Source organism: Syngnathus scovelli, chromosome 1 (genome assembly GCF_024217435.2).
Source record: "Syngnathus scovelli strain Florida chromosome 1, RoL_Ssco_1.2, whole genome shotgun sequence".
Lineage (NCBI taxonomy): Eukaryota > Metazoa > Chordata > Actinopteri > Syngnathiformes > Syngnathidae > Syngnathus > Syngnathus scovelli.
This window is the reverse complement of record NC_090847.1, coordinates 19,308,957-19,335,037: the sequence shown is the minus strand read 5'-3', so window position 1 is coordinate 19,335,037 and position 26,081 is coordinate 19,308,957. Positions and strand designations below refer to the sequence as shown.

The following is a 26,081-nucleotide window of genomic DNA, read 5'->3' as shown; positions in this document are numbered from 1 at the left end:
GATTGTAGAGTAAATAAAAAGTGCCAGAAGGTGGCGCCATTAGAGTGGTTATTGTACATTACAAGTCTACGTCGTCGTTTTATTTGTAAACTGAATCTTATTTGAAAGTTTTGGTTTAAATTTGATTTGACGATTTCTTTTTGCAGTGTAGTCATCCGTTATATGGATTGTTTTACTTATTACACGACAAGGCTTGAAATAACATTTTACTTTTGACCTATGCAGGTGTAAATCGAACCACGTTTCACTATCTACGAAAGATGTTTTTTCGTTCAATTACATATTTTAATCAGTTCCAATGATACAGTTGATACTCAAACATGTTAATTTTAAATATTTCGATCAACTCAAGATAAAATCCCATAGAAGCCACCGTGCGAGAGAACTCCATTATGTCCGATAGCGCCTGAATGCGCCACGGGCTATCAAACCCAAGCAAATGCTGTCCAACGGAAACCAGAGCGAAAGGGTAGAGAAGACAAGATGGAGGATTGAGTGGGTTGCACTGTGGACCAACGGTTGCGACCCTTGAGTTAGCCCGCTAGATATTAAGGACTGAAATATTCGGATAGAACAACATTATCATCCGAAGCGTGACTATTTGAGCTTTTTTTTTTAAGCCTCAGTGTGTGGAGGTCGGTTTTTTTTTTTCGTCTTTAGCGACGGTCCTTGCGACATCGCTAGCTTTTAGCCGCTCGTCTTTACTAGCTGCTTTTTCGAGTTAGCTGTGACTGGCTGCTCGTACAAGGCCGTGCGATCTTTCAGAGTTACATCGATTTATACGTTGTGACTACCGCGTCATACAGTGTTTCCTAAAGGAATTCGTATTTTAACGAAGATCTTTTGTGGATGGTACCATTATGGTTTTCTTGTAATTTGCGCAAGAGCTGGTTCCCAAAATTTAGCTACCACTCGTCCATGTTCGCCAACGGAATCAGGATTACATTTATGTTTCGCCGACTATTTGGTTAGAACGCAAAAAAACAATTTCCTGAAGTTAACCGAGTGCCGATCGTCATTTGGTGGATATTATGGCGAGCAGCAGTGGCTCCAAAGCCGAATTTATTGTCGGTGGGAAATACAAGCTTGTGCGGAAAATTGGATCTGGGTCTTTCGGCGACATATATTTGGCCATCAACGTCACAAATGGAGAGGTAATAGTCATAATTATTGAGTACGTACATTGTTTGTCAACGTAGCAATGAAGGATGAGAACGTTAATTGATTTTAAGCAAGATTTGTTCAGTTAGCCACAGCGGTAACCTCGCCACGCAAACGAACTCATTTGCATTACTTTTCAGTAGCGAAATATCTGTCTTCAAAGTTAACTTTAATCGTAAAATTCAAACTGTAACTGCCACCTAATCCGTGTGTCGTTTTTAGGAGGTAGCGGTAAAATTGGAGTCACAGAAAGCCAGGCATCCACAGTTATTATACGAAAGTAAGCTGTACAAGATCCTACAAGGTGGTGTCGGGATTCCACACATACGGTAAGGAATTTCTTGTCACCTTGTGTCGTCCTTGTTAATCTACGCTTTATTTAGCAGTCGTCGATTAGCATACGTCGTGTAGTTTAATGATCATATTATGTTAGGTACAAGGCCTGCCTGTCTGCATTACTTAAATGCGCCTTAAAGATGATTTCACAATCGTCGCTAGGAAATGACCGTCATTTTATTTCCCTACGCAATCACGGTTCGATTGTTTCTCGTTGTCAGAACAGTGGTCGTGTCATTAAAGTGTGCCCGGAGAGTGGGTTGTTTTCTCGCGCACAACAGCTGTTAGGGGCGAGGAAAGGCTGCTATGTGTGGAAATGGCCGCTCCTCTTTTGTTGTCCTCGCTCTCAACATGTCTCCCTCCTCGGTTAGAAAATGGCGGCGGAACACAACAAACAACCTTAACGTGTCTTTGAGTGTTTTAATTGCATCATTATTTTAGTATTTTATTATGACAGCTTATATTATACTTTGTTTTCATATTTTATTGTTCCCGAGAGTGGCGCAAACGGTCACATTCACACAGGCTTGATGGCAGTCAAAGTTGTTAAGACTCCAATAGCCATCCATTTTCTGTTGTTGACCTAGGTGAGCCGGAGCCAAATGTTTGATAAAATATTAATGGCTGTTAGACCCAAATTGTTAATAAATATACACAAATGCAATTTTCCCAAATTGACAATACTGGATAATAAACTTTTCACTGCCCAGTGTAAGCAAGTAAATACAATGCATTTAAATGTAATCAAGAGACTCATGGAACAAATATCTATGTGAACAAACATAACACGAGTTTGTGTGGCTTGTCTTTTAATTGAAACTTTAAGTTCATCGATTATAGATGGGTTCAGCCTATTTCTGCATTTCCCACGATGCATTGCTGACGGGCACATTAGAAGGACAGCCTCGCAAACATAGCGTTATTTGCCATTGGTCATGCCTTGTACATTTGTCATTGTTCGGTGTTAATAGTCAGGAGGATGGGGGCTTCTTTAAGATGACTGAAAATCATTACAAACCAGAGAATTGACGTCCACATAAAAGAAAAGCAATCGATGACCACAAGCTAAGCTGTTGCTATGGTTGCTAGCAACAAATACCGCTGTCAGTTTGCAGTTTGAGGACAGCTTCACAAAAATGCAGACGCGAGGTTGTTTCCTGTATTCATTGTCATACAAGAAAATAAGGATACGACACTCTGCACTGCCCCATGATGTTGTTTGAAGAGTCATAATTTATCAAAACATTAGTGCTTATTTTGATGAGTATGTTTGCCTTTTACTGTATGATAGTGTTTAGCTCACGGATGTTAGTTGATTAATCAATTTAAAGTCAGTTGTGGAGTGTTACAGCTGTGTTGGAGGCAAAAGAACTTAACGTGTTATCAAGCTACATTCAAGATTAAGCACTTCTAAATTCGGCACAATGTTCTCAAATAGTTCTTTGTCACTCCAACCTGTTGTTCCATACAAAAGTCATGACAATTAAACAAACGTCCGCTAGCTAAATGCTAGCGTACTGTATAAGGCAGTTATGCTATTAGTGTTGTCACAATGCCAAAATTCATTAATATTGCATTTGTGGAATATGAAGTAACCAGCAAAATTAGCCAATTACATTTTTTTTTTTTTTTTTTTCCCCTCATCTCAAGGGGTGGCCATTTTGCTGTCGGCACAAAATGAAATCACAGTTGACAGGTCTCAGGTCACAACCAATCACGGCTCAGCTTCATAAAACTGGTAAGCCGTGTTTGGTTGTGACCTGAGACTTCCGCAATTTTAAGACTTTTGCCACTTAAATTTATATTCCACAAACAAACAAAATTTCAGAACGCTGTGTTTCGAGTAGTTGTGCTGCACAGAACATAAAATTATCAAGGAAAAATTGCCGTTGACTTTACTTCAATGTTTATGTAGGCAATATGACAATACATTTTCGCCGTTACTGTGAAGCAAGTATGCTAATTGAATTGGTAATGAGCCAGTAACGTTACTTTGTCTGTGCATGCGTGTACATGTAGGCCCGCTCCCAACTTGTCGAATGCCGTGTCAAGTTCTACAAATTGGGAACAAAATATTTCACACTCTGCTTTTTTAAGGGGAATGTAATAGTGCTTTTTTAAGGGGAATGTAATAGTGCATCTCAACCTGTAACAAGATGCTGGTCAGCGAGTTTTGCCAGATCTCGCGTGTTCCCACCTCAAGCACCGGTAGTTTTAAAACAAGCCTTACAGACGGGCTTTGTCGTCGCTGTTGACAAAAAAAAGGCTTCAAATAGAGTACAAAAAATACACAAGCAAATTACGATTCATTAACTGTTTATCTCCAACATGTCACAAAATTGAGGGAAATTTAAAGTAAAATCAACTGTTTGCAAAGTCCGATACAGATTAAACGCAAAAGTAATCACCGGTTTTACCAGGTTTACGTGCAGCCTTGTATTCTAATTACAAAGAAACCACAGGCCAAATCTGTACGGAATTTTATTTGGGTTGAAAGGGGTAGCATATTCCTCTTGTCAATCCTGCTTGAGTATGCATATGAAATTAATAATTGATTCATTTCAGTTTTCGAAGTTTCCTTCCATATTGGACCACTGTGTGTCACCCACGTAATATTAAAGAATTCTAATGTGCCACCTCATAACACGACGCTCTGTTACACCGTAAATACATGAATTATAAGACTGATTGTTGAGATTGAGTACTACAGCAGTCCAACTTGGATGTCAATAATACGATTCCAGACAGCAATCGCCATCCATTCTGGAACCCTACGGCCAACTGAGGTGCAACAAAGCGAGATGCTAATGCTAGTTTAGCTAATGCCTGCGTGCATGTGTGCCTGTCATTGAAGCAATATTCGAGCAGGTGTTTTATTGATAGCACGAACTTCCTTGTTTCAGCAAAGTCAAGCCTAAGCCTGTCTACCCTGCTGGTCTTGCTGCCCCTCCTCCACTCATACCACCGCCTGGCTTACCTTTTAAACCTCTCATGGCTTATCTTTCCACCTTGGCTTTCTTGACTCTTTCCCTACTTGCTTCTTCATATAGAATTTTTAGTGCTTCTTCCTATGGAGGTTTTCACAGCCAGCACCCTTTTTAAAATGAGAAACGGCTGTTCATCAGAACTAGTCATGGCTGATAAGAGTTTGAGTTACTTCGTATATCAATTAAGAACAATTTCATCCTCCTGAAGTAAAACTGACAACTATCAAAGAAGTCTATCGGACAAGTAGGTCAATGGCTGTAAAATGTTGCAAAAGGTTTGGAAGCAGCTGAGCAGAATGAGTACAGTATAGGTTCCCTACTTCCCAAGCAAAATTAGGAGATCAACTAATGCAAGAACATGAGTTCGGTTGTACTTAATTTAAAAATTCAACCATGTAGTCTACTGTACTCGCATTATTATTAATCGATATTCATACGCAAATCCATCAAAGTCCTCCTCCTCAATCCAAATTAAACAGTTGGACAAGTTCGCCATTAAACATGCCAAGTTCGCAAAGAATGATGGATTTCTCGAAAGCTTGAATGGTGCCTCGTAAGCATGTCTATTTGTCAATGCCATTTTAGAGGGTCCTAATGATGTTTGCTTTGCACAAACCGATAATATTTCTCAATGGTGGCGAAGGTAAGTACTATACGTATTACGTACAGCTCTCTGGTTTACCGCCCTGGTGTACATATTTTGTGTAAAACGTAATGTCCTCTGATTGGCTCTTTGGGTTTACATATTATATCTACATATTACATCCCTGTAGAGGCAGCCACATAACATTTCCAGATTATGGAATTCGGTCCACACAAGAGGCGCACTCTTTTAAAAGGTGCTTGTTCGATTTTTCAGATAATTAAACACTTTTAAGTGCGCCTATTGGTGTGAAAAATACCGTAGTCGTGTTCCCAAAGTGAGATCCTGTCCAATGACAAATCCCTAAGTGTGATGTAAAGAACAACAATGGCAAACTCAACAAAAAGCGTACAAAGTCAATATAGAAATTGACTTAGGAAATGACATTTCAAACTTTTTCAGTGCCTCACATTACTACTTGGGGCACGTGTTTTCTTTTCATAGCTTTTAAGCATTGTTTTCTCGTGCATGATGTCCCACCTGGTTATATCTTTGCATATACTTTCGTTCAAAGGTTTTGGGTCACCCAGACAATTTAGTGTTTTTCATGCACAAGGGATTTTAATAATCTATTAGCCTTCCAACACAATTAGCAATCACAAGGGACCATTAGAACACTGGAGGGATGGTTGCTGAAAATAGGCCTTTATACACCTACATATGTGGATATTGCATTAACTGACCCCAAACTTTTGAATTGTAGTGTTGGTACATTTGTCTCTCTGCCGCTTGTCTGGGGAGAGGGTGGCAAAGGTTTCTTTGGCCGCCCAAAAATCATTACAAACCAACAATTTGACACCTACCCAAAAGAAAAGTGATTGATCACCAGAAGCTAAGGTGTTACTATAGTTGAGAGCCATAAACGGTGCCGTCAGTTAGCGTCTGAAGAGAGCATTCACAAGAACGCCTATATGCTGTTTCTCATGTCTTCATTTTATTTATCATACAACCAGATTAATATTCAACACCTTGGATTGTTTGTTGTATGCTGATTGTATGTTGTTTGAAGTTGTATAATTTACCGCAAGAGCAGTGCTAATCTTATTTAGCATGCCTGCCTGTTACTACCAACAGGTTGGACTGGCAAACATCTTTTAGTAAGAACGTTTTGCCTCTTGTCACGTGCCCTACCATAACTGTTAGTCTTAAATATAACAGATGAGAGGTTAATTTTCCTCCTACGCTACACGTTCTTCAAACGTGATTATGACATGTACCTTTTTCATAGCCTTTATCAGCAGAAACGCGTAAACAAAGAACACTTGTCAGCACCGGCGTGAAATCTGTAGGAGCAGTGTGTTTCCATTTGAAATGTGTCAAGACTTTTTCATTTGACAGTATTTGCCTTTTCTGAGGAAAAAAGAGAAACAATCACATACAATCTCTAGTTGTGAATGTTAAAGCTAATAGTGGTGCTATTGTTGAGGTAAATGATGTTAGTGAGTGCGTTTGTGTGTGCATGGCCCTGGTAGCCTCATTATTGTTGATTTTCCTTTTTGGCATGGGGGCTGGCAAAAAGTGCCAGGCACATGCGTAGCATCACATGACCAAGAACCCAATGGTACGCTGAAAAGTATACTCAGATCTTACACTGCTACACCTTGGCCGTTCAAAAATTCAGTGCGTTGCTCAAGTTTTTGCTCCATTAATTTAGATTGCAACAAAAATGGAGTGCCGGTGCGCACACTCAACCCCCACTCCCTCCCCCGACTGAGGACACAGTAGCTACGCCTGTGCTGACTACGCTCTAAAAATGAATCGGGAGAGGTGCGGCCTCTCTGACTCCCAACACACACATTCTGAGTAGTGCACGGGTGTCAGTAAATTTCTGAATGCTCTTAAGGATTACTGACCGAGATGCATTTTTCAAGTGCTATACATGCTTACTCATTCGAACTGGTGTACACTAGCAATCCGCAGCAATCACATGAAAACACAGGGTGAGAAGACATGGCTTGGCGCCCGAACACAACACAGTAAATGCATGAAAGTGCAAAGGTTGTATCCTGCAACTGTCTTGTCAAGACAATATTTCTTGCAAAATCCGAAGTGTTACAACACAAGCGATCACATTGCTCTTCTTTGTCACCATTATCTCTGTTGCGTGCTTGATGTAATCCGCGGCAGCCGACGCGAAGTTTCTGAGTGGCCAGCATTGATGTGCACTAGTTCAGCGCCTTGCAGTGTGGCTCGATCAGGGCAGATGCCTCGGAACACCAAATAAATAGTGGTGGCGTTATACACCTGTTGCAGAGCCTCATATGAATGATTTTAAAGATTTTAAACCAAATATCAACAGAGAAGAAATTTTGTTTTGTTTAAACGGTAATGTGCCTAATGAGTAGACAGCCGGTAGAAGGTAATCTAAACAGACACGCTAACGTACAGTATGACAAGAAAGCCATCTCATATATTTTCGGAATGATTGCTTATGTTTCTTGGCAGTATAGAAGATTAAAGGAATCACAGTTGCCAAAGAACATGCATAATTGAAGTTGAGAATAGAATAGAATGCCTTTACGGTCATTGTACAACCGCTATACAACAAAATTGGGACCCGTGTTCATGATACCCATGTTGGGAGAAAACTGTGAAGGTTGTCGGCATTAGTGTCAGAAGAAGTTGAGCTGATAAAGCGGATTCAGCCATTGTACATGCTAGAAACTTAACCCAATGTCCCCCCCCCCATTTAGATGGTATGGGCAAGAGAAGGACTACAATGTCCTAGTCATGGACTTGCTTGGTCCCAGCCTCGAGGACCTGTTCAACTTCTGCTCTCGACGCTTCACCATGAAAACAGTCCTTATGCTTGCAGACCAGGTAGGCAATGCTCGCACAATTCATTCACCACTCACCAGAAGTTGGGGATAGTCAGCTTTCAGGTGCTTTTGTAAGGCAACTTAATTTGGCCTAAAATTTTCAATACACATTTCCAGGGGTTCAGTGTTTCAATACTTTTTACACAACTTCTTGTTCTCTAACAAGAAGCCAAACGGAAAAATTCACGGCAAGTATTGTCTGAATATCCCTATATTTTGTGCATGGTTGTGTATGTGTGTGAAGTCTTCAGAAGAAATGATTTTTTTTGGAAGGCATATTAGAGTACATGAGCTGTATACACATGCTGACAGGCCACGATCAGATTTTGCCCTTGGTTATAAGTGCATGTTTGTTTACTCAGCTGTACTCGTGAGTAAAAGTGTCAGAATAAATACAATATGGTAACAAACAATACTGAAAATCATGACTCATTGCCCTTGTTTTTGTTTTAGATGATCAGCAGAATTGAATATGTACACACAAAGAATTTCATCCACAGAGATATCAAACCAGACAACTTTCTCATGGGCATCGGCCGACATTGTAACAAGGTAAGACATGCAAGTTCATTTTATTGTTGAGATCTACGTTATAAATGGCATGTCAACTTTGCAGTCTAAATGTTAAGATTTTAAAATATACAGGACCTAAGTGTCCTGGTGGAAAGTACATTAGTTGGCTTAAGGGTGGGTCCCACGACATTTTTTGACATGTTTGCATACATGAATATAACCATAGCACCCATTTACTGATTTCAATGTGCGAAGAGAAATCAAAATTATTTTTTACAAAACTCCTAAACAAATAGAAAGAAAATACATAAAGACCATAAACATAAATCAAGACATTTTTGTATACTACAGGTGATTTATTCATTAACAAAGATAATGCATTCTGTTATGCAAAATGCTCTTCATTGTTTCTCAGGTTCCAATAAGTCTTATGTCTGGTCTTTTCTTCAGTCAGAAAGGTTTGGTTTTCATCTTCAAGTCAAAAAGACAAAACAATCCAGGCAGAATCAACTGATCTAATCCTCTTTGTAAGTTCCGGAGGTAGAAAAGCACTGCACAAGTGGGAAGCCCATTTACGGTTGCAGCGGTAACCCCATAATACTTACATGGTGCTCTGTCACTTAACAATTCTGGTTTGCCAATTTGGCTTATAAGATATACTTTTAAGACATGCGATCTTTCTCTAAGCATGAAGGGAAAGGATTATCTGTTAGCTAGTACAGTAGTACCTCTAGTTAAAAACACCTATACTTACAAACTAATCGAGATACAAACCGGAGCCTCGCAATTTTTATGCATCTACTTACGAACCAATTTTCGACTTGGAGAATAGTCCTCTTTGGCAGGTAGCTTGAGCTATACCGTTATCTAGCTGTGACCCTTCTCTTGCTTCCACTGGCCTTCTCTTCTCTGACACTCTTTGCACATGCATATTAGTTGATTTCAGTTAAGACTGCAAGTTTACACAATATCACGCAGGTTCACCCCTTGCAGGTGGGTGGCTACGAGTATAAGTGGAGGTTAGACCTTCTTACGCAATCTTGCAGAAAAGGCTCCAACCTGTGTCTCGATCTTTCTGCCATACATTAAATAGTTAAACTGAGAAGGCAGCCTCCTGGTAATTAGTATGAGCATAGCAAGCATTAAAGATCAAGAACTGGTCAAATATAACAGCAGCAGGAAGAATTAAAACATGCAGGACACCGGACCCCGAGGACTGGAATTGGTGGCCCCTGACGTAGGTGGTAGTGAAAGTCTGGCTAGGTGCAGTGTTCGGCAATGGTACAAGATCTCGCTCGTCCTGGTATGAGCAAAGCTTTGTGGTCTTATCATTTTCCCGTATAGCCCCTTGCCTTTCTTGCTATTTTTACACACGTTGACTCCGTGATTACACAGCCTTGTTTACATTTACCATGGATACCACAAGACCAAAATATCCACCACATGTGATGCAGTTCCTAAAGTATACCGTACTGTATGTAAAATATCAGCCAGCCTATTTTGACCGGATAGTAAAGTACGCTGTAATATAAGTGGGAAAAGCATAACTTGTGAAATTGATAAACTCCATTTCCATTTCAACTCCATTTCAATAGGAAACTACCTCTGTTAATGAATGCAATTACAAAATAAATAAAATTAGTAATCAGCGATTCCAATGTGTAGGTTTTGGGGAATATATTTTTAAAAATGCAAGCTGTTCCGATTTTGGAGGATGTTTGGTGATGTGACTGCTACATGTGCCACATGCACAGATCCACAAGCTAATTATAGGACTGCTGTGGCGCAGCTTGACAAGTGTCATTTGCCAGCTTTGTGATGAAGTGGCGTCTGCTATTGAAGATACAAGTTTTCCTTTTACTGTCTTAATGGGTATTTTTCCTTCAATAGTAAGGTTCAAGACGCAAGCAACATAGCTCCCTGATTGTCATGGTAATGCAGTCATGATCGCTTTGGCACACCCACAGTAAAAAAAAAAAAAAAAACTCTCAAGGGGCAACTCGGAGTCCCTGTTGAAGTAGAGGAAGGTAGCATGGTTGTGCCGGCTTGCATTAGTGCTGCTTGGCTACCATTTGCGCTAGCGACATAACTCGGGCCCGAATAATACAAATTTTATTAGGCTGATATTTGAAATTAAAAAAAAAAAAAGATTACCGATCAACCGGACGATAAATTCTAAGAATACACACCAAATATATTAACTTTTGGTTTTCGTAACTTCCAACAAATGGATGAATTAAAGATAGAATGTTTTACAATTCTTTGCCCTTCAGTATTTCATTTTTACACAGGGAACATTTTAGGGACAAAGACGTGCAAAAAACAAGTAAAAGCGTTAAGCATTTGGTCAAATATCTCACCTGAATAAAAGTAAATCAATTAATAAATGAGTTTAGAAATCTCATCAATATCACAATACATATCTAAGTCATTCACAATATATTGTGAGAAATCTTTACCAACAATAGTACATGTACATCTGCGTAGTGTCATTCCCTCCGAGCCTTGCAAATGTAAATGCTGTACATCAGGAAAAATTAGACTTCATAGCATGAACATTAATTACCGTATTTTCCGGACAATAAGGCACACCTAAAAACTTAAAATTTTCTCCAAAGCCGACAATGCGCCTTATATATGGACCAAATTCCTAAATTTAAACTGGCCCAAAGCATTGTGTCATGAAATCAATCATAAGTGGCCCGCTGAAGACTGTGAATCATGAATCAAAAAGACTATGGATCATTATGTTGTGATTATAAAGTAATGTCTTAAGTCTGAAGTTGAAATAAAAAAGATAAAATTGAGAATGATTTGATTTGGATTAAAAACCTGACATGATGCATTAATGGTGCGCCTTATATAAGGACACATTTTAAAATGGGCCATTCATTGAAGGTTCGTCTTATAGTCCGGTGCGCCTTATAGTCCGGAAAATACGGTACATGTTTTATGTACACCAGGGTAGTGCACTGCTTTCTGATATTTAAATCAATAGCAACTTGATTTTGCAAAGTACCACACTGGTGTCTTGTAAATGTAAGCACTCCACCATTTGTAACGCGCATTAATATTAACACAACACTGTACAGGCAGACAAATTAAAGTGCATTAACATAAATAAACACACTGTGCCGCTGGACACATTAAAATGCATAAAAATGAACATTCTGTGTAAAAAAGAATAGCATACTGCTTTCCGATTACGACACATCAGTAGCAACTTATGTTACACGTTTTGCTTCATTCTGTTCACGTTTGCTCTAGCACCAGCATACAATGCAGGAATGTCTTTGTGAAGCGCGACCGGGTAGCTCAAGTCTCGGTTCCAGTGTTGGTAGATTCAGAGTAATTTTGTGATACCAAACCTCTCCGCTGTAGTGATTGTCGACTGACTTGGTTTACCTTTATTGTAACCTTTGTGTTGTTCGCTGTCATAGCAAATGAGGTGGCTTTGTAGATTCATAGTGTTGCTGTTACTGGCGTATTCCAAAACCTTCATATTCTTCTGCTGAATCCATTGTTTATTTGAATGTTTGCTTTGAGCCATTGTCTTGTTAAAAATTGTCTTGGGCTTTCGAGCAGTAACCGGAAGGTTTTGTGGTAACACTGACTGGTCGTTGATAACTCCCTTCATTTTACATAAGCCCCCAGTTTCAGCTGAAGAAAAGCAACCCCAAAGAATGATGCTTCTGCCTCCTGGCATCACTGTAGGTATATTGTTGTTTTGGTGTTGTGCAGTTTTGTTTGCGCACAGCATACCTTTTGGAATTATAGCTAAAAAGCTTGGTTTCACAGGTAATTTGTCCGATTGTGCTGTTGGTAGATTTTAAGTGTCTGTGCAATATTTTGCTGGGCCTGTATTTTTTTCTTTCTAAGGTAAGACTTTTGCCTTGTTACCCAGACAATTGAGGATGGAAGATGTTCTCCCATGTATTAAATAATTAATACTTGCCGGAGGTTGCTGCAGCCCACTCAATGCTGCAACTTCTTCTACTTCTGGTCATCGTTTTGGAGAGATTGTTTTTGCTACGTCACGTTTGTGCCATATTTTCTTCACTTGATGACGACTGTCTTCACTTTGTTCCCTGGTATAACCAATGCCTAGGAAATTCATTTTACCCATCTTCTGACTTGATATCTTGGATCAGATGAATTCCTCTGCTAGACATACCGTGTGCGGTAAAATGTGGTAACAGAACTGTTGGGAAAAGCATATTAGAACGTCTGAACTTCATTGATAAATTAATTAGGGCTGCACAAAACATGGAAAAATATATCTCGCGATAATGGCCTATGTCATATGCGTATCGCAAAGACATTTAATAATTTTGTTTCTGGAATTTTTATGCTTTATCAGAATTAGACCAGTTCGATGCAATTTAAATGCAAATCACCACCTCAGTAGTTGAACAATACCTAGGGGAATTATAATTCATTAGCTAAGAACACACAAAGTTAGTTTATTTTGCCACGTAAAAAAAAAAAAAAAATACTACTCTCATTAGATAATGTCTTTTCTTTAGGTACATTAATTTTTATGCTTTTATCAGAATTTGACCAGTCCGATGCAATTTAAATGAAAATCACCACCCAGTAGTTGAACAATACCTAGGGGAATAATAATCCATTAGCTAAGAACACACTAAGATAGTTTATTTTGCCATGTAAAAAATGACTCCTTTCATTAGATGTCTTTTCTTTAGGTACGTGTTAAATTTCACTATAGTTAACATCCATATTCCATATTACATGTTTTTCCTATCTCGTACAGCCGCCAAATCAATCAGTTTCGTTAAATAGCGACACGTGTTGATTCGTTTTCAATTATGGATAATATCGTATATTGCTACGTCTTGCATTAGTAAAGGGTGTGCACACTTGTGCAACCATATCATCCCAAGATTTTTTTCTCACTCTAAAATGTTTCAGCCACCCCCCTCAATAGGTTGTACGGGTCGGATTAGGAAACCTATCCATCCATTTTCTATACCGCTTGTCTCCACGGGGGGTCACGGGGAATTAGGAAACTTTTTTTTTTTTTGGTCTTATTTTTTTGCATCACAAAATTCTGGCGTTTGTACAGGTCTATGTAGATTTTATATTTCAATCAACATCATGCAATTCTTGACATCTAGGAAGCTGCAGTTTGTGATTGCTGAAAGTGTGTGGCTAGCGATTGGATGACATCACATTTGGGTTTGCACCCTCCAATCATCGTTGTGATAAAAATAGGCTAGTCGAAGCATTTCTTTCTGTTCACAAACAATCACCTGAGATGTGTCTGAAGCTTTTGGAATTTCTCACATTTCTGCACAAACTCACCCTCAAATGTGATTGGCTCTTTTTCAAAATCACATTTGAATGTTTTTGTATATTAATGTTTGCATACAAACAATGTAGCAGGAGTGAGGAAATGAACCATTGCAAGGCAGCAAAAACTTGAACCAGACGGTTCCTACAGATCAGTCTGCCACATCAATCAGGATCGATTTTTGACCATTCCTCTTTACAAAACTGCTGCAGTCAGAATCCTGGGATGTCTAGCATGAATCGCTCTCTGGGGGTCATGCCACGGCATCTGAATTGGCTGCAAGTCAGGATTTTAACATGTATTTTGTTTTTTCTGAAACCATTCTGACGTCTATTTACTTCTATGTTTTGGATCATTGTCCTGTTGCAGTTTCCATCCATCCTTGTTTTAGCATCAACTGTCTGCCCCAAGTTTTCCTGTGAATCATCCTGATAAACTTTGCTGAAATGTGAGAAATTCCCACAATTTTAGATACTTTTTCAGGCCATTGTATGAATTGAAAAGATCTTGGCATTTAGACTGACTGAATGCTAAATCCTAAAGTATTTGATTGCATTAAGGTCATAGCGCCCCCCCCCCCCCCCCCCCCCCCCCTCTTTAACAAACACTTTCATCCGAGAGGGTACTTATGTCTTTTTTGTTTTTCTTTTTGTGGAGATTTCTATTTTATTGTACAGGCTTAATCTTCCTTTGTTGTCCTGACAGAAGCAAATCACACCTGTGATTCTTCTTCAGCAAATATACCCAAAAGGGACATTGTATTTGTAGGTCCAACCTTTATTACACAAGAGGTGCTTGCTCTTTTGTACAGAACCAATTGGCATTAAACTAAGTGGGTACAATCAGAATTGCCTGTTGTACTCTTGCTAACTGTGCTAAAAGGTGGATAGCGGCTGTGTGATTTTTGACCCCTGCCCCTCTACTGTCTGCCCTAGTGTTTAGACTCATCAGTGGGGAAGAGGAAAAGAAGCTTGGCGGTTAGCTCTTCTCAGGACCCATCTTTCTCAGGATTAAACCAGGTGTGACCTTTACCGCAACACCAGCTTCCTCACAACAGCAGTTGGCGCTTCGCAATTATATATACAGGCATAGTGAATGACAGACAGCAAGACCATTAGTGTTCACCTTGCACCTTTTATACCTGACCACCCAGCTTGTACTTCATACCGTCAGAAGAGGAGGGTAAACATCAATATAATCATCCAAGCAATGGCTTTCTTGCCTCAGTCCTGCAGCGGTAGAGGCCACTAATTCTGGGGTAGAGGTCAGTAACTTTGTTTGGCCTGTGAGTCAATCAAGTACTATAAACCAATGTCAAGCCTGGTATGGTTGAAGCCTTACATAAAACAAAAGCTTTTCAATCAGCAATGATTAGTTAATAACATAATTCAAAGGTTGTAGTTTGCATAAGTGCAAAATGTGTATCTTGTGGAGAGTGAAATAATTTGTTGTTGAATCATAGCCAAACCTTGGTTGTTATAGTGAGCATCTCACAATCTTACAATATTTATCCTGTAGAGTACAGGTTGTAGTACGGGTTTTGATCTCGAGCTCACAAATTAACCCCGCACTTTGTTGGTTAGCTGATGAGAGCAAGATTTACCTAATGAGTTTTAAACCTTTGTTTGCAGAATAGCCACTTCTTTCAACAGAGCTTCTGCACACTATTCTCAAAGTCAGAGTACATTCAGCGAATGAGGGTTTTGCTCACTTCACTGTGGCTGCTTCTGCTTCTGCCACCAAACATGCTTTTTCTCAGTGTTCCCTTTTTGTTGCTGTTATCACAATGATGGGGTGATTGTATGAATCAATAAAAAGGCACAAAACCCCCCACAATAAATTAGATCGCAAAGTTCTAATCTCTGGTCAGTCTATGTTGGTTAGCTGATCAGTGGCCCAGACTACTGAAATGTTGATATTGGTGTTGGTAAAGGTTGACAGTAAATTTTTCATCTAGCGCATGTACAACCAGTAAATGTGCTGGTTTTTTTTTTTTTTTTTTTTATATTCTTGAATCGATTTTAAGCACTTTGACGCCACGCGACTTTCTAACGTGGATTGGTTTTGGACCCCAAAGACCGTACGAAGCTAAATGACTCGCGCATAAACCTTAGCACATGCGTCTAGCTAGAACCAGTTTAAGACTGCAAAGTTACTATCTTATGGGTTAGGCAGAGTCACCTTTCTGTATGGGGGAGGCAGAGAGGGAGGTAGAGTTGTTAATATTTTGGACAGATTAGACCTTATTCTGCAACGGTCAGATTAAGGCTCCATGGCTATGTCTTGAGCTTCCTGGCATTCACTAAATAGTTCAACTGGGACTAATCGGCCTTCTGGTAGTTACGATTAGTGTTGTATAGCAAACATTAACATGAACGGATCTGGTGAATGGTCATCCCAGAACTTCTCAATACCAGTCTATGGCTTTAACCTTACCAACCAAAAACTATACACTATGCAGAGTTGCACTGTACTGTTTAGATTCTAAACAATAGCTCAACTTTAGAAGATGAGGAAATCATACGAGTAACATTAGGAAACATACGGAAACTGAAAACTTTGGTTAGTTTTTATTTAAAGAAGTTGTGTCAAGCTACTTTAATCTTCCCACAACCGTTTTTAAACGTGTATATGATTATACTTTACCTTTGGCACAATGTCAGTGTAATTTTTTTAACAAATTAGTTATTTTGGCCGCTTTTTTCTCTAACCGGAAAAGTAAGACGTCGGGTTCACTTGAACTCCGCTGTACGCGTACACATTCATAGGTCGACTCGTGGTGTGTTCAGTGATCACTCACAAAATAGGACATCTCAAAATTACATAGAAACTCCTATAATGCATCAAACGGCAATGACAAGTACTTGAGCACATTGCAGAGTATAGGTAGACACATTTAATAATTCATGTCAACTCGAGTTGCAGGGACAGCTGCTCTGAGAAATTAGCTGTGTTTAGTTCTGCAGTGGCTATTACGATGGTGGCTCCCCACTTTGTGACATCACAATGTGAGGACTCGTAGCTTTCTTGGATCGGGCAGGCTGATGCTTATAAAAGGAGGAATGAGCAGGATTGCTACCAGATCAGTGAATGGAGATAACACCACATTTTGACATTGCTAAAAGGGAAAAAAATGCTTTTAAAGCTTTATTCAATTTATTCAATTGTTTTGCACTGCTTCATTTTAATGTCAACATCATTTAATGTGAACACCTTCAAGCTTTCTTCCCTCTCATGATCCAGTCCCCTGACAAACTGCTTCTCTGCTTCCCGCAGCTCATCTTCTCCCATCATGATGCACCCGCGTAAGGCAGAAAAAAGTCACACACATGAATTTCAGTTCGAGCAATTTAACTCTCACTCTGACATTCTCTATGCTGATTTACTTGAGCAACCGCTCGCCCTTGTGCTTTTGTCAAAGGCCCTCAATAAAAGGACATGCTTTTTCAACTAACTAACCTGCTGAAATCAGCAGCCTTGCAAGTCAAATTTTCAAATGCCTGGTGGCCCACCTAATCTAAAACAAATTTTGCAGGAATTGCATTCTCACCAAATAGAGAAAAGCTAGATGAGCAAAAAAAAAAAAAAAAAAAGGTGTGTGTTTGTGAGGGGTGGTGATGCTCCCCAGTCCGCATACAAGGGCTTCATGTACATACCATAAAGACCGAATACTTGGATGTAGAGCAAGCGCAGTATACCACCAATCCCTCTTAACCTACGCTTAACTCTTAGGCATATACACCATGAAATATTTGGGTTAGAAAAAGAGGTAACCTGGTGGTAATTGACTGCATGTAAATGTAGTCATACATGTAATTCTTACACTGACACTTCCTGAGATGGGTTGATCATATTGTACCATACAGTTTCTTTCTTGACAGCAACGTCCACTCTATCAACCTTCTAAAACATGACGGCTCACATTGTCGAGGGGTGGTTATGTACTGTCTTTTTACCTCCGTAAAATATTGCTTTGCTGAGGTTGGTAGGCAGACATTGCCCAGTGTCTGTTTTGATTTTTGGTGAAGATTGCAGCTGATTCTACCTTTTCTGCATTTCTTTCCATCCACTATCTGAACTGCTTATCATATCACAGCTTAAGGCAGATGGCACATACCTTTTTAATTTGTTTTTTTGTTCAGCATAACTTTAAAGACTGCATGCTTATGTATGCACAACTTCAAAACAGATGTTAACTTTTGTTTTTAGCTTGTTCTTCTTAAAACATGATATAGTATAAGATATTGTACTATAACCACTATCCATAATCTCTCGTTAATGCAACATGGGTATGGCGTTCAGATTTGCTTTCTACTCATCTTCAGTGAACATAACATGTACTGAACACAACCAGCACCTGCCAGGTGTGAATTACAGAAACCGTATTATGCTTTGCATGTCACATGGAGGGATTGACATGTGCCTTTGAAGTCAAGATATTTGAACCTGAGCCTTTTTGGTCAGAGGCAATATTATCTAGACTTCTTATATGCTGATCACGCCATTTTGTATCTATTATAGCGACTGGACTGCCAAGTAATAGTCCCCTTAGTGTCAGTGCTACCTATATACCAATGGTGTCCCATTATAGCAACCACATAACAACCTCCAACATCCATCACGTCTCACAGTCAGTGTGCTATAGTGTGAGAGTGGTTCATGGTTAAGCCAACTGCATACTTCAATGCATATAATACGTTATACTATTCATATAATACCTTATACTTTCGAGGAAATTAAATACATCATTAGAAAGAAACATATTTCCACGTTAAAAAGTGTATGGATTTGATGGCTGTGCATGTTAATTCCTGATGATTCCGGGATTTTAGCATGAATAACAACCGTTGTGTTGGTCTCCCTCTTCACAGTTGTTCCTTATTGACTTTGGATTGGCAAAGAAGTACAGAGACAACCGTTCACGACAGCACATCCCCTACAGAGAAGACAAGAACCTGACTGGCACAGCACGTTATGCCTCCATCAATGCACACTTGGGCATTGAACAAAGGTCAGTTCACACAGTAGCTCAATGAGACGTCATTATACAATGAGCCAGCTTCGATCACTGATGTGGAGTAAACTGAATACAAATGAGTTCATGATTAGAGGAGGAAGATTTTGCATCAATAACTTTTTGCATGGGATTTCAGCATCCATGAAAAGGATGCTGGTGTCTCCTAATGCTTTCATTTTGCTAAAAAATATTGAACTAAAATTGTTTTTGTTTTTTTTTTTTTAGTCGCCGTGATGACATGGAGTCACTGGGGTATGTACTGATGTACTTCAACAGAACCTGTTTACCATGGCAAGGACTGAAGGTATGAAAACATAGATGATACTTCCTAGAAAGGCAATGTTAAAAATAAAGAACATTCAGCTTTTGAAAAAAATTACAGCAAAAACTTGACTATAACACCATTATACCCCTAAAAAACGAAATAAATCCCAAAGCAGGGAGTGGGGGGGCAGGGTTATTATTCACAGGTGTGAATACTTTATAACACAAATGTTTCACCTTGTTTAGCCATTTAGCAGTGCCTATGACACAGACGATCAAAGTTATTGACAATTTAATTGTTGACAATTTGTTTATGTAATTTCAAACCCCGGCCGGGTCATACCAAAGACTATAAAAATGGGACCCATTGCCTCCCTGCTTGGCACTCAGCATTAAGGGTTGGAATTGGGGGGTTAGATCACCAAATGATTCCCGAGCGCGGCACCGCTGCTGCTCACTGCTCCCCTCTCCCCCAGGGGATGGATCAAAATCACATGGGGATGGGTTAAATGCAGAGGACAAATTTCACCACACCCAGATGTGTGTGTGACGATGATCATTGGGACTTTGGGACTTTAATTTATATGGCACGTTTATGGACACTGCCTCGTGGTTAAATCAAGGTTATATACTTGCCTAAGATTTAAGGGGAGCTCGTTCCAGAGGGAAAGACCGGCAACTGGCCATTAGCAATTTGAGAGCAAACAAAAATATCTTAAAATGCTCTTCAAAATATATTATGTGCTCCCTCTTATGAGTTCCAGCATATTAGACTTCCTGGAGATGCTTGGAGGCTGTATTATGCTGTATTAATAATGTCAAAATAATTTATTAAGAATAGCTTGTTTTACAGTATGTGTGAAATGTTTGTTTACCAGGCTGCCACAAAGAAGCAGAAGTATGAGAAAATCTCAGAAAAGAAGATGTCTACCCCAGTGGAGATCCTCTGTAAGGTAAGGTACAGGTGGTGATAAAGGTGGAACTCCTGGACATTATCGGGACTATTTCCATCAAGACAACTTGGTGTTTTCATAAATGTTTCCAGGCTTTTCCAGCAGAATTTTCCATGTATCTGAACTATTGCCGTGGCCTACGCTTTGAAGAGGCCCCAGACTACATGTATCTGCGCCAACTATTCCGCATCCTCTTCAGGTAAAAGTGATCAGAGTGTGAAAATGCATACATTTCCAGTACTACTCAAGAACTGAATGTGCAGCAATTGTTGCTGTTTTCTTTTCTACACCTACCAATAAACCGCAAGTCAAGTCAACATTGATCCTTTTAATCACCATCCACATTCCTATTTTCTTATTTATCTTGGGTGTCTGAGTTCGCTTCTGAAACAAGAGCATATTTTCCTGTATATTTTAGGACTTTGAACCACCAATATGACTACACATTTGACTGGACCATGCTGAAACAGAAAGCAGCGCAGCAGGGGGCCTCCTCCGGGGGCCAAGGCCAACAGGCGCAAACCCCCACAGGCAAGCAAACTGACAAACCCAAGCCTAACATGAAAGGTTAGTAGCAAACAGCCAAGCGACGTTTTTATAGACACCAATTGCTCCTTGTCTCAGTTTTGTATCAACTAGGCACTACGTATTGTTGTTGTACAACCCACACACCAGTGCCCCTTAAAGCTTTAATATAGCCAAATTGGAAAAAAGCACAAAACTAAAGTGTTATTCCGTTTGGAATGATGATGCCATGGGCAATCTATAGGAGGCACCTTTTTGAGAAGAGGCAAAAGTCAAAGGAATGAGATAGTGATACAATTGGTCTGTCTTGCCATAGCGAAGACGTCCTTGGGGAATTTGACTACTAACTATGTCACAATGATATCATGTTCCTTTGTTGGGGCTGGACAATGGGCTTTCTCTCTCTCTGTTACTGTTGACTAACTCATTCTGATGACTTTACTCTTGGCTATACCATTTGTCTCGTCTGTATTCCTTTCCAACATTTTTTTCCCTATTAGCCATTTCAACGCCTGTTTAAAAAAATGTGGACAGGTATTTCTCGTTAGCTATTACAAAGCAATGCGGGTGCAATATAAATTTAATTCACCACGGTTACTATCCACAGCCCTGTAGCATTTCCAGAAGCCCTTGATACAATGTAGTAGTCCATGGTAGTGAACAATAGCATTTGGAAAAAAAGTGCTGGATTAGGCACAATTAATTTCAATATATACTTTGTATGAAACCCTTAACATGTGTAATGCCTTACAACTGAACTTTGGTAGTACTGGAGTATTTCAAATTCGTGCCATCAAAGTATCAAATTGGCTTTGTCTTGCGGTGCCAAGTTCCAGTACTTCGAATCACGATCTGATAATGCTGCCAATGAATGGCTGTAATGTCACACACGGTTCCAGTATTCAAGGCAACTATGAGGTGGAGCCAGTATATTTCAAAATAAAACCGTTCTGTGAACTTCTTTTTTCTTTTAATTCACGAAAACATATATCTACAAACTACAGTTCTTCCATTTCAGCTAACTACATAGCTTGGCATGAGTCGGACATTTAAAAGGCAAAAAACGAGCTCAAAATAAATTAAACATGATAAAATAAACACAAAACGTGCTTACTCACGGTTGAAGAGCCGTATCAATGTGAACAAAAGGATAGCTATTGTTTACAAATACAGTGGAGCCTTGGTTTTCGACCACAATCCGTTCCAGAAGGCTGTTCGAGAAGTGAATCGTTCAAATTTCGAATCACCATTACAAATAATGTGGAAAAAAAATTAATCCGTTCAAAGCAAAAAAAGAACGCTTTTGTAAAGCATTTTTCATTATTTTAAACCATAAACTTTTATAAATAAGTGAGTAGATAATGTATAAATAAATAATTAATAAACTGAATTAATAGAGTAGGCTGCTATTCATATCAGCAATGAATAATAATAGTATTAACAATGTTACCGGAATGATTTGGGCATGGGCCGCAGAAGAAAATGCTTAAGAGAAGGTAAGTGTCAAGGTATGGCGTGTGTCAAGGTAAGGAGTGTGCGTGTGCAAGCGGGTGCGCTGACTTAGCGAGTGAACATATCATCCCGCTATGGGACCAAAAAGTGCCAACACAAGGTGTTCACATCCCGCTATGGGACCAAAAAGTGCTAACACTAGGTGTTCACAACACCCTTTTATCGTCAGATTATTATGTCCGATATATGCCCAGATACGCATATATGCCCAGATACGCACTTTATGCTCACGGCAACGTTTTATCATGCACCATTACTTTCTCAGTCATTACTGTAATAATGTGAAGTGTAGATTTTCTATCAACCATTGTTTTGTTTTTTTGTTTTGGTCTCTGACCTCACATGAAAACATCTGGTGGTACTAAAAAAGTTTCATGTCTGCTACATTTGTGGGCAGAAATATGTAAACTAAAATGCAATCACATTTGTAAATGAATGGCTTCTGTTTTTTGAAATGTAAATAAACAAATCTACTGTGATAAAACAAAATTGCAATAACTGCATTAACCATCAAAGTGAAGTCTAACTGTGACTGTAGTCTTGAAACAAACCCAAAGCATACAGCAGAGGCAGAGCAAGCAGAAGCAACATTCTATTCATGGCTGCTCATGCAGACTATCAGCACCAAGCTGCGGCTTGTGAACTGGTGGGACAGCCAACATGGAGGCAAGTTTATGGGTACGGGTTGTGAACTGCGCTTTCGAGCTGCTTAAGCTAAACATCTGCTCCACCTTTAAGTAATTAAGCTTCGCCTCTATGGCGGCTAACAAAATACACTTAAGAAGGCGATGCTAATCGCTAAGATGATCTTGTCGCCAAACCAGAAAAGGTGTGCTTCAGTGTGAAATACACGTTCAAGTGGCAAGCAACCAGCCACTAGCAGGTCAATTAAGTGTCTAGAGAGAAAATAAGAATACAATAACCAAGCAAGCACGCACCCAAAACCCAAAACTGAATTGCGTCTGTCAGCCAGTATTAGGCGCTTATGAAAGTGTGTTCAATATTATGTTATTTAATATATTAAATGTTTCTGATATCGGCAATGTATTTTTCTTTGCTTTTCTTTGCTAAGTCAAGAGATGCAAAGGCTAAGTTAGCTAACCCCTTATCATGGCGAAACAAACGAGCATCGACACATCCATTCGCCAAGCCAAAGTAAATGAGATGCGCCGGCCCTTTTAAAATGGAATGGTTGTCGGAGTGTGTGCGAATAAAAGAGCAAACGGTGAAACTGAGTGTGATTTTCCCTTTTTCGAGTGAGAATGGTCTACTATGCAAAACATGCAGTGAAGCCAAAGTGGCGGGCGAGGGTTAGGGTATATTACTGTATAGTGAACATAGCCCTGAAGCTTGATTTGGAGAAGGGGGTGCTCTCAAACCAAAATCACAATATCGGTCAGCAAAAGCACACAATACACCTTACCCTGAAACGGTTTGGTCCTGTTTTTGGCCCCTTTAAAAAAGAAAAAGTAGTCGTCATATTTCCCACTATGTTGCAATGTACAGATTGCACAGTAAGTACCCTCAAATCAAAGCTGTAAATCTGCAGGTGAAACTCATCTTATTCATTCATTTTAGAGTCATTGTGATGATGTTTTGGAACCCCAAAAGTAGTGAGTTTAGCTTTTTGAACAAATTATCACCTTGAGAGCTTGAAGCTGCATCCTTGCTGTCTATCTAACTCTGGTTCATTCACTTTTGTTAAGTTTGTGTCTTCCACAAATTGAACACGCAGGTGCAGTCTTGGGTTTGTCAGCATCAAGCTAATGTTGTGACTTTTGTGTCTGTGTCCACAGGTTTCTGAGTAGGCTCTCTTCCTAGAGAGGAGCTGCAGAAATGCTGGCAAGCAGGACAAACAAGGCTCGCTTTATCGGACAAGCGACAAAGAAAGTCTGTGTCCCCCTTCCATCTGTCTATGTAATGGAAATATATAGATTTACACACGTGTATCTGCTGTGTCATCTATATATTTATGTGTATATAATGAAGTTCTCCACTCTGAAAGAAAAGAAACAATGGAATTGAAGGTGCTTGGATGTGGAGGCTGTAGTTCCTTGCCCTACCTAACCTTGACCCAACCCAACATACCTTCTCAACTATCCCTGTCTGTCTTCCTTTTCATTGTTGACTTTTTGTAAGGTTTCGTTGGAAACAGTTTAAAACATTAGTCAGCTCTTATTTTTCCTCACTGTGGGAACATCTGAAAGCATCTCTTCCCTTCACTACCTAATTATTTCATTCACTGCTTTTATCAAGCAAATGTTTAAACATGTAACCCTGAAAACTCTTCTCCTTTTTTGTTTCTGAAGAGCTGAATAAGAAAACCCTTGAACCCTTATTTACTGAAAGATGAACTGTTGGAATTTTTTCGTTCTGTTTTTTCCTATGGTGGTTAGGAGATTGCCTGTTCGCGTTATAAGCAGCTGATGGCAACAGTCTGTTGTAGATTGATTCTCTGGCTCGCTCCCTCTCTTTAGAGCTATGACTTAATTAAATCTGTTGTAAAACAATGGTCTTCTCCAGAACTACCAATAAAAACATTACACAACTGACGTCTACTGACAATTTTCTGTCCACAGTGCTACCAGTTATCACTTGGGTAAAGCTAACATCATATAAAGGGTTAAACACGAAACAGCCATATTGTTGCTTTGAAAATGTAGAAACTTGCGTTTGTGTGAAACAAGGCAGGCGAGATTATCAAAGGCGAAGTTGGGCTTGTTTTAATTGTTGCGGTGAGGGTGTGGCAAGCATTGAGCGTTCCCTGACATGTTCTTTCATGACTTGCATTTTGCATTCTGTTGAACAGACAGCAGCACTGTACTGCGCAAAAATCACTGGTGGTTTTGCTGTTTTAGCAGAGGAGGCATGTAATGCAAAATCCACTTTGTCTTATTGTGCACTTGGAGTCTCCAGCATTGCATACAATTTTAATCTAACTTTTATAACTCGTTTGGGGGATATTTATTAAGTTTGTTAAACTTTATCCATTCTCTTTTATGGATTTTGAACAATTACATCACGTTCTTTGCAGCGAGACTGACAAGTAATGGGTGTGGCCAAACGGTTTCTCAAATCCATCCATCTTTATTCCTGGCAGCGAGTGAGCAGTGATAACACATTAAGTTAATCTGAAGTCGTGGTTCTGCAGGTTTGTCGTCTTCACTGTCCTCTCTCTGGATGAACAAGTTGTCTATTGACATCTTTTAATCAAAAAAGTTTGGGCACCGCAAGAAAACTACCTCTGCGAACAAACTACAAATATGTCTGACCGGAGAGAAGGTGTTCTGTCCTGGAGGGGGCAGCGTGTGAAATCTCTCATTTGCATTTAAAGAGACCGCACCAAAATACCTTACTCTGATGCTCCTCAGCACTGGGGTGAAAGGGGGGCCTGTGATGCCATAATGAGGAATTCAGTCCTGATCAAAACTTGAATGTTTCGCCTGATAATTGTGCACATGTTTTAATAGGTGTGGGTAAGTTTCCACATCTGTCACCTGTTGAGTTGAAATTTGTATTTTGATTGTCAATGACAACCTGCACATTGCAACCATGGCTGCGCTGACTGAGGAGTGCTGGGGAAAGCTAACAAACTGTCAAACAAAACTGAAAACAAAATAGTCATGTTAGCAAACTATATTCAGGGAATACTGCCAGGAAGCTTGTTTGTTACACTAATGTAAACTGTTTGAAATTGACTTGGGCTTTCTTGAATCACACAGCTAAGAAAGAAAAGAAAAAAACAATGCAGTCTGGCAAGTGGAAAAAAAAAATGTGTCAAGCCTTCAGTTACTAGCTGTCCACCCAGTAGAACGGGCCTGTTTAGATTGCATGCTGCCTTAATGAAAAACCTAGTGAATTAGAAGAATCCCTTGAATGCGTATAAACTTTGGCAGAGGTCACCAACCAGCAGCCATCGCATGTTTTGTTTTACAAGTAGTGTGTTGATCATTTGTAAATTGAGTCTAGTGACTTTTTACGAGTCTGCAAAAAGAGTGCTGCTTGTGCCATAGATATCAACAGTTTCAGAAATTGTG

At 39.6% G+C, this 26,081-nt stretch overlaps 1 protein-coding gene across 4 annotated transcripts; it reads left to right on the top strand.

Annotated features, from left to right (window-relative positions):
- Nucleotides 1-439: 439 nt before the first annotated feature.
- Nucleotides 440-24,596, top strand: csnk1a1 (casein kinase 1, alpha 1). 4 transcript variants are annotated; one of them, XM_049754586.2, is made up of 11 exons: nt 440-1,154; nt 1,384-1,490; nt 7,821-7,947; nt 8,400-8,498; nt 14,709-14,792; nt 18,645-18,784; nt 19,016-19,094; nt 19,933-20,007; nt 20,100-20,206; nt 20,426-20,538; nt 23,841-24,596. In XM_049754586.2, exons 1-11 carry the CDS (start codon nt 1,032-1,034, stop codon nt 23,846-23,848), a joined length of 1,062 nt encoding a protein of 353 aa, XP_049610543.1. In that variant the 5' UTR covers nt 440-1,031; the 3' UTR covers nt 23,849-24,596. The 4 variants fall into 4 exon arrangements, with proteins under 4 accessions (XP_049610543.1, XP_049610526.1, XP_049610534.1 ...); XM_049754569.2 differs by having other exon boundaries at nt 20,426-20,574; XM_049754577.2 differs by lacking the exon at nt 23,841-24,596 and having other exon boundaries at nt 20,426-20,579.
- The last annotated feature ends 1,485 nt before the right edge of the window (nt 24,597-26,081 follow it).